A 9,997-nucleotide genomic window follows, 5' to 3' on the forward strand; every position below is an offset into this window, starting at 1 on the left:
AGAGTTAAATTAACATTGATTTTATAATATAAATTCGGGTCCCAGAGGTATAAATGCCATTAAATGGGGGTCCGTAGCCCTAATACATATCAAACTGGGTGTCCTTAAAATTAAAATGTTTGAGAATCACTGCTAGAAAGCCGTATAAACCTTCTTTTATTGGGGTCCCTGGCATATCTTTTCAAATGGGGGTCCGCGGGCTAATAAGTGTCAATTTGGGGGTCCTTGACATGAAAAAAGTTTGAGAACCACTGCCCTATGGAACGAGAGACACGGGTTCCCCAGACGGGGGATTAAAACGGGAACATTTTTGTAGCAGTGCACCTTGGCGAGCGGGACGTAGCTGGTATCTGGACTACTACGGCTTCGCGCTTCACAGATGACCTGTGGTTTTCAAGACAGGCAAACTAAACATCCGTCAATTCCAAAGTGTTTCATTTCCTGTATAATCGACCATGGCGGGCTGTACAGTAACACTTTGCAGAACCGCCCATCTCAACACTCCTGATGCATGTGAAGTATATTAGTCAGGGGATATTAAAAAAATCTTGGAATAAATTCCTTACCAAAAAAAATCTTCACCAATGTGTTTGTAAAGGTGTCTAGTAACACATCTCACAAAGACTGAAATGCAGTCCCCCTCGGAGAATTTTTGACAGCTCCTTAAAGGAGCATTTCACCCCTGGAAGAAACTGCAATCACTCAATGGTAATAGTATTTGTAGTAGATAACAGTAGCACAATTTAAAATTTGCACCCTATGGCCAGAAAAATAATGAAATCTGTGTGTTTGACTACGGTTTGACTGGACTGCTGCATTACTACAATGACCATAATGCTTTGGTTTACTGCCCCTCCTTGTGGCAGGGGAGATTCTATGTGGGTGTGATCTCCAACGACAACATTCAAACAGCATGGCAGTGTTGCCATGTCTGCTTATTATAAGCGGCTTCTTTCTAAAATGTAGTTGATATTTGGGCTTGTTTCCAAATGTTTTGATTGTTGTTTAAACCAGTGGTTCTCAAACATGTTCATGTATTTTTCCACAGTCCCCCATCTGAAATTATAATTTGTGCCAGGGAGCCCCTAAAATATATTTGTCAAAAAATATTCCACATTTTGCACTTTTTCCCCCTCAAGATTTTTTTGTAAATAGCAGATCTACAAGCTCACAATGGGTAGCGAAGCGTTGTGAGCTTGTAGATCGGCAATTTTCAAATATATAATATCCCATGTACATGTCTAGGTGAAGTTGGCCTAGTTATCCTCTTTTGGGTTTGTTTTCTTAGACCTGGTTGCTTATTTCTCTCACAATATCTGGCAACACTGACTGAAGAACGTGAACCTAGCACATGTTCATCTAGTTACATATATGTCCAAGGATTCGTTAGTGATGTCATATCACTGTCAAATCCTTGCTATCTTCATGCAGTTCTACTTCCGTGTCGCATAGTAGTGACATCACTGTCGAATCCTTGGTATTTTTATCCTAGCCTTTCGCGACGGTTTGTTTACCAGCGCTGCCTCTCCACGCTGTCTTTTTTTTTTCACGCTTGCGCTTATGAAACACTACACAGGATTATTATTTCATGTCAACATTCAAGTACAACTATCAGAAGATAACTCAGGTAAAGTAAAGTCTCTCTCTGCAACGGGGGGCGCAGCTAATGGGAGTGACTGTGTGGGGACACCCCATTGGGGCGGTCTTTGGAGCTGGTCTGTGTGAGACGCGTCGAGACAACATGTAGTGCGGAAAAGGAATGACATAACATCTCGTGACGTAAATAACGTCACGAGAAGTTAGAAGATTACTAGATATCTCAAAACACAGATCATACACAAAAATAATAATAATTGAGTCCTAAACTTCATTACCATTGGGTCATTTTCTTCCAGGGGTGAAATGTCCCTTTAAAGTTGGGGTACCCACCATAACCTTGGTTAAAAAAAAAATCTAAATTGAATTCTGTTTTAAGTAGCATGTGAGGTGTCAAACTAGGGTGTTTTTATGATTCTGAATCCATTGCAAGCATTTGTTTTGCACCAAAACCACTCCTTGGGCTAAAAACGGCCCAATCTCAATGGGCTTTTTACACAAAAAGTATACCTGGAAAAGGATGGCTATGGCCGTTTTTAGCCCAAGGAGTGGTTTTGGTGCAAAACAAATGATGGATTTTTTTTAACCAAGGTTATGGTTTAAGGAGCTGTCAAAAATCTCCTAGGGGGACTGCATTTCAGTCTTTGTGAGATGTGTTACTAGACACCTTCACAAACACATTGGTGAAGATTTTTTTTGGTAAGGAATTTATTCCAAGATTGGAAAATATTCTGCTAATATCCCCTGACTATATATACAGGCGAGAGCAGGTGAATCATAATGTTCCATTAAGTTACGTAAGTAGCCATCTTTTATCATTATTAAGGTCTGCATGCAAGCACACAACATGCATGACATTATAAACAAACTCTAGGCAGGGACTTTACTGTTTGCAACGGTACAATCGATACGTAAACACATTTCGTACTAGAGGGCTGAAAGTGGATTCTAATCGAAGGAAATGGGGACTTTATTAATAAACATGAGACTTTGGGGGCCTAAAATGTACAATGCTTCTGTTTGCCTGCATTAAAATGACTAAAATCTTTGACATTTCAACGAGGATTGCATAAAATAGATGTTCTATTGTACCATTCCAAAGGCTTTTTTAGGGCTTCCACATCATCACGTTCACCTCGTTTCAATGGCTATGACAGCCTATTGTTGTTAGCTTACAACAGGGCTCCCGACATGACTCTAGGTCCAGATGGGTGGCATTCATTCTCTGGCTGTAACCCAAAGCCCAGATAACATCGGCAACCTCTTCAATAATTCAGGTGAGTTGGAGGCGACTTAACCCATTAAGACCTGGAACTGTGTCATTTTTAGATTTGAGCTAAAAAAGCATTATTTTACACTTTGGGCTATTCAAAAATAGCAGATATACAAGCTCATAGCGCGGCACCGAGTGCCGCGCTACGAGCTTGTAGATCTGCTATTTTTGAAAAATCGTGAAAATGTGTGCAAATCTTTGAAATATATATATTTTCAAAGCGAACATTTTTAACTCAAATCGTTGCTTCTGGGGGGTCCCTGGAACAAAATATTTTGATGGGGGTCCGCGGCCAAATACATATAATTTTGGGGGTCCTTGACATGAAAAAGATTGAGCACCACTGATGCAGAAACATACGTTTTTCAGAAAACTGTTGGGATTTAGGAGACATGTAGAATCGGCTTCAGGTCTCAATGGGTTAAAAGGGCTGATAAACGCGGGAATCAGAGCATGTCTGCTGCCTCTCAGAGCCCGGCCCGGGGTGTAAGAATGAGATGAAATCAATGGCCAGTGGTAGAGAGAATGGAGAGCGAATTTCCCTAATGGCAGGACAATTACAAGAGCTGTTTAGCCCTGACCCCCTGTCCCCCCCCCCCACAGGCTGAGGACCGGGAGCAAGGGGGCCTTGGCTCACTGGGCCGTGATTTGGCGGTGATAGCTTGGCGGCAGTGGTTGGAACAAGTACTCAAATGTTTTACTTAAGTAAGAGTATCAATACCGCAATGCAGAAATACTCTGTTACAAGTAAAGGGGCAGTATTCAAAATATACTTGAGTAAAAGTACAAAATTATCGGCGTCAAAATATAGTTAAGGTACCAAAAGTAAAAGTGCTCAAATGTTCACAACGCGTCGCGATGTGTGCGTGAGCTTGTAGATCGGCTATTTTCAAATTGCCTGGGTGTAAAATAGGGCTGAAGTGGTTTAGGCTTAATGTATGTTTTAAATATAGTCATTTATATCAGAAAGCAACTAGTAGCTAAAGTTTTCAAATGACTGTAGTGGAGTAAAAGTACAATAGTTGCCTCTGAGATGTAGCAGAGTAGAAGTAAAAGTACAAACACCTCAAAGTTAGACTCAAGCGCAGTACTTAGTAGAGTAAACGTACTCAGTTACTTGATAGCTGGCCGAGCAGAGCTTTTCTGCCTGTTAACGGGTGGAGGAGGAGGAGAGAGGGAGAGAGAGAGAGAGAGAGAGAGAGAGAGAGAGAGAGAGAGAGAGAGAGAGAGAGAGAGAGAGAGAGAGAGAGAGAGAGAGAATGATAGAGAGGCGGGGGGGGGGGGGGGGCCGGCTTACCTTAGTGCTATCCCACTCCTGGGTCTTGATCTGGGTGCGCACCAGCTCGTACGAGGGCTCCATGGCGTTGGTGGCGGGCTTGCGATAGCCGGGGATGACGTTGTACAGCTGGAAGCCGAAGGTCACCAGCCAGCTGTTCACGTCTGCAGAGAAACGGAAGGGATCGCTTAAAACAACGCGTTCACGTACTGTAGCATCACAATAATTTTAACCACTTTAACCTTTTATACTTTATACTTACTTTGGCTATTCAAAAATAGCAGATCTACAAGCTCCAATAATATTTATATCAATCAATTTTACCTGATGAAGATCTATATGATCGAAACGTTGTCCAAATAAAGAAAGTCTCTTTGTACCAGATCCGGTGTGCGGGCTCCATCCATTTTTATACTGTTGTTTTTTTAGCCCAGCACCCACCAGTCGATGTGCGTTACCTATTTTCTCTTATCAATCAATTTAAGCCTAGAATCAAGCTATCCAGGATAGCGGTGAATCATGACCATAAAACCTTTTTTTCTGTGATTTTATTTTATTTTATATTTAATGATATGATATACTATATATAATAAATACCCTTTGTTTTGCCGTTTTCAAAAACGTTTTTTCACAGAATCAAACGTTTTATGGTCATGATTCACCGCTATCCTGGATAGCTTGATTCTAGGCTTAAATTAATTTATATAAATATTTTTGTAAAAGTCAATGGGAAAAATGCATCGAGTATTTACTTCCGGCACCAGGAAGTGGGCGGGAACTGCGACGCTCTATACAGCTGTGAACAGGTTCCTTGGCGGTTTACAAGTAAACACAAGGCAACGTATCGGTCTAAATCCCAACTCTTCATGTTTGGCATTCATTTGCAATTAACAGAGATGCACACGGCAACAGCGTGACAGCGTCCCTTTAATCTACCGTTATCTCCATTAATCACCGGTGGCTTATACGACCCCGATGGCACGCTGAGGATGATTCATCTAACAGCTCCACTCAGGCGACCATCAGCCCGCTTGGCTGTGTCATAAACACTTTGATTTGTTCTGGGAGCAAAGTTGTGATTAACCCAATAAAACCGGGAACGCATATCCGTGTAACCACTTTAACAATTATTCTATAGTTTGGCTTTTCAAAAATAGATTTTTGAAAAAATCGTGAACATTTGTGCAAATCTTTGAATATATTAATTTTTTTAAACTACATTTTTAACTAAAATCTTTGCTTCTGGGGGTCCCTGGAACTCAACTTTTTCATGACAAGGACCCCCAAAATGATATGTATTTGGTCGCGGACCCCCATCTCAAAATATGTTGTTCCCCCAACATATAAATATATATATTAAATTTCACAGCGATTTTTCAAAAATGGCAGATCTTCAAGCTTGTATATCTGCGATATGAGCTTGTATATCTGCTATTTTGGAATAGCCAAAGTATGAAAATAATGGTTAAAGTGGTTACACAGATGCGTTCCCGGTCTTAATGGGTTAACCACTTTGAACCTCAGCATCCCTATTCTTCTGGAGGGGAACATTCGGCAAAAGAAATAGCAGGTTTACAAGCTCACAACGCCTCGCATTGCGACGCGTTGTGAGCTTGCAGATCGGCTATTTTTGCCGAAGAGATTTGTGTATGCGGAAAAAACTGCTGTTCTAGTTAATAACTCAGGTCTGTTTCATTGAGAGTAGAGGGTTTATAAGTGGTTAAGTGCTGTGGTGGGGAAAGTACTCTAAATGTTTTACTTTAAGTAAAAGTATCAATGTAGAAGTAGGCTACTCTGTTACAAGTAAAAGTCCGGAATTCAAAATTTACTATATAAGTAGGCCTACAAAAGTATTGGTATCAAAATGCACTTAAAGTACCAAAAGTAAAAGTACTAATGGCAGATCTACAAGCTCACAACGATCGGCTATTTTCAAATAGCCTACAGTATGTATAAAACAGAGCTAAAGTGGTTAATGTATGTTTTATAATGTGATCATTTATATCTGCAAAGTAACTAAAGTTTTCAAATAATTGTAGTGGAGTAAAAGTATAATATTTGCCTCTGAGATGTAGTGGAGTAGAAGTAAAAGTATTGAAAATGGGAAATACTCCAGTAAAGTAAAAATTCCTCAAAAGTGTACTCAAGTACAGTACTTGAGTAAATGTACTTAGTTACTTTACACCACTGGTTAAGTGCTGGAGAGATGGCAGCCAGTGCTTAGCGTTGACTCCGAACAACAACAACAACAACAACAACAACAATTTGAACAAGAACAGGCGTTGTTTGGAATAATTTGAACGCCAGAACAGGCGTTTTGGCGTGATTTAAACACTTGATTTGTTCTGGAGCACAGTTGTGTGATTAAGTGATGGCAGTGATGATTGCCCTGGACTCCTACAGGTGCTGCTCCTATGTTGACGCACACACACACACACACACACACACACACACACACACACACACACACACACACACACACACACACACACACACACACACACACACACACACACACACACACACACACACACACACACACACACACACACACACACACACGCACACACACAGCTGGATATCCCAGGAGCACATAAGTGACATCTGGGGACCGGCTGCTGTGCTGATTACAGCGCGGTTTCATGTCACCTCCTGCCAGCTCCATAGCACTCCGTTTTCATGTCACCTCCTCCTACCAGCCACACACACACACACACACTGCTGCTGCTCACACACTTATAATAACACCCAGTGGAGGAAAAGTAACTCATGTACAAATGTACTCAAGTACTGTTACTTGAGCACAATTTTCGAGGTACTTTTACTTTACTTGATTATTTTTGATCGTTTTGATTCTTTATTTACTTCTACTCCACTACATGTCAGAGGCAAATATTGTACTTTTTTTATATGCATATATAAAAAAGAACCCTACTAGCGTCCCGCTGTCATTGATAGTACACAGTCTGTATGTTCTTCTGTTCTGCTAGATTGCCCGTTCATGGACTTTAGTCAGTAGTCCTCCAGAGTTAACCCATTAAGACCTGAGGCCGATTATACAAATGCCTTCTAAAGCCAGGCTGAGCTATCAGGACAGCCAGTGCGTGCGCTGCCTGTCTTCTCCTGAGATGGATCGACGTTCATTTTTTTTTGCATAATGGCAGTAACGGCTACCTTCATGCCTCGGAAGCCCAGCCCTTTAAAAGTGAGCCTTTCACTTCCGACCGCTTGCAACGTATCGTTGCTTTTGGGCCGCGGAAAGAAACCTGGCATCTCCATATTTCGACGTACGTTCGTAAATGAATGCCTCGCTTTCGTTGCAAAAGAGTGACTCGTACAAAAGCAGTGAAAACAGGCGATCTACAAGCTCACCATGGTTACATCGCGACGCGTTGTGAGTTGGAAATCTACAATTTTGGTGACAATATTTTAACCAGTGAAAGTGGTTAAGTCTGTCTCTGTGTTTTATCAAGAGCATGTATGACTAAATAATGCCATTGGAACCATTTTCTGAAAAACTAACGGTTTAGGGACAAACAAGTTTTCCGCCCCGTCAGCGACAATAACATTTCGTTGCTGTCGTGCAGAAACCTCTTATCTCCATATTCTAACTCTCTGTGATTTTTTTGTAAATGAACACACTACTTGATCACACTACAGCGTCACACAAAAGCATCAAAAGTAGCAGATCTACAAGCTAGAAACGCGGCACGAAGCGGCGCGTTTCTAGCTTGTCGATCTGCTACTTTTGATGCCTTGGTATTTGAATCCTGAAAAGTAACCGTTTTGGACATGTGAGGTTTCCACCCGACAAGAGACGATTTCTATACAGACGGGATGCATCATTGCTGCGTGACACCTGCCGGGACGTTTGTCACAGCTTTGGCAATGCCACACTGTGGCACCCGACCCAGCGAAGTTTTTGTTTGAGGGACAATGGAAGAAAGGACCCTGGTAATTTAGTGAATGGAATGGAAATGTCAGCGCCATCAATCACAATCGAGGCAGAGCCGCCGCGGTATACCTAACCGTCTGCTTGTGAATTCAAACAGCGAGCCAGTCCTTAATAGTGGACTGTGGAGCTGAACGCCTTCGTGCTTTTAGGGCAGACAGGTAAACACAGCGGAGGAAGAAGTACACACGTTTCCTTTTTTTTTCTACTTACTTAAAGTACCACCACAATATAAAAATACTCTTTAAAAAGCCTGTTATCAGAATTGTATTTGGGTAAATATTAAATATATTAAAGTATTGGCATCAACATTTAAATGTAGAAGTACTAAAATGTTAAAAAAAAAAAATGCATGTTTGTAATAATAATCACAATCTGCAAAGTATATAACTAGTAACTAAAGCTGTCAAATAATTGTAGGGGAGTGAAAAGTACAATATGTTGTTGCCTCTGAGATTCAGTGGAGTAGAAGTATATTGGAAAATGGACGTACTCAAGTAAAGTAAATGTAGTTAGTTACTTTACACCACAGGGTAAATGGAACCTGCTTTAGTGTGTAGAAATCGATGAGCTATAGCGTTCACCGAGACACGACCGCTTTACTTATTGTACTTCTACCAATTAGTGATAGCAACACGTCAGGTGAACGGCAATCTGGGAAACAATCTGATTCAGTCCAAAAAAAAAAGGGGGAAAACATATATCTCTGAGATGTCTTGCGATATTAGCCCATTAAAACCTGGAACACATCTGTGTCACTTTAGATTTCTTTGGCTATTCAAAAATAGCAGATATACAAGCTCATAGCGCGGCACCGAGTGCCGCGCTATGAGCTTGTAGATCTGCTATTTTTGAAAAATCTTGAAAATATTTTTGGGTGGATTTTTTTCTAAAAACTGCCTCAGGTCTTAATGGGTTAGATGAATGGAAACTTGGCAAGTAGGGCTGGGTGTTATACCAAAGGTTTGCCAATACCGGCACCAAGAATCCCTGCTATTTTTTGCTCTTGTCAGTATGTTTGGTGAAAGTATTCCCCGCAGCTCACTCGGTTGTGAGCTGCATGTCCCCTTAAAAAAAGAAACCCGAAAGAATGAAACATTGACACATACTTTTCAAGTAATCCCGCGGTTGGAAAGGCTTTTCCCACTCCCGCCAATAAAAAATCATTTCTTACCAACTATCTTCTGAGAGATAGTTTGGTAAGAAAAGATGAATAAATATATCGTCTCTGTTCGGGTGGAAACCTCATATGTTCAAGATTCAAATTCCAAAATAGCTAAAGTAGCAGGTCTGCAAGCTCGAAACGCGGCGCCTTTTGAGCTTGATGCGTTTGATGCTTGATGCTTTTGCGGGACGCTGCAGTATGATCAAGTAGGGCGTTAATTTACGAAAATAAAACACAAAAAGTTTAACATAAGAGGTTTATGTCCGACAGCAACAATATACAACCCCAGCATTTCTTGGCCACCTTCCTCCCAGGAAATTCTGCCTGTAAAAAAAAACGGTATTCACTGTAAGGGTGACACTTAACCCTTTAAGACCTGAAGCCGATTCTACAAATGTCTTCTAAATCTCAACATTATTCTGAAAATATTATGTTTCTATATCAGTGGTTCTCAAACTTTTTCATGTCAAGGACCCCCAAAATAATATGTATTTGGCCGCGGACCCCCCATCTCAAAATATTTTGTTCCAGGGACCCCCCAGAAGAAAAGATTTCAGTTAAACATGTTGGCTTTAAAAAGAATAGATATTCAAAGATTTGCACACATTTTCATAATTTTTCAAAAATAGCAGATCTACAAGCTCATAGCGCGGCACTCGGTGCCGCGCTATGAGCTTGTATATCTGATATTTTTTAATAGCCAAAGTGTAAAAATAATGCTTTTTAGCTCAAATC

General features: G+C 40.9%; 1 protein-coding gene across 1 annotated transcript in view; it reads right to left on the bottom strand.

The window, feature by feature from the left end:
* tenm4 (teneurin transmembrane protein 4) overlaps positions 1–9,997 on the bottom strand; it is a 359,498-nt gene that overhangs the window by 17,004 nt on the left and 332,497 nt on the right. The window contains 1 exon segment of the mRNA XM_084064566.1: positions 4,167–4,309. Within this exon segment, the coding sequence (XP_083920692.1) occupies positions 4,167–4,309 (143 nt within the window).

Source organism: Gymnoscopelus microlampas, assembly GCF_963454915.1.
Source record: "Gymnoscopelus microlampas genome assembly, chromosome: 8".
Classification (NCBI taxonomy): Eukaryota; Metazoa; Chordata; class Actinopteri; order Myctophiformes; family Myctophidae; genus Gymnoscopelus; species Gymnoscopelus microlampas.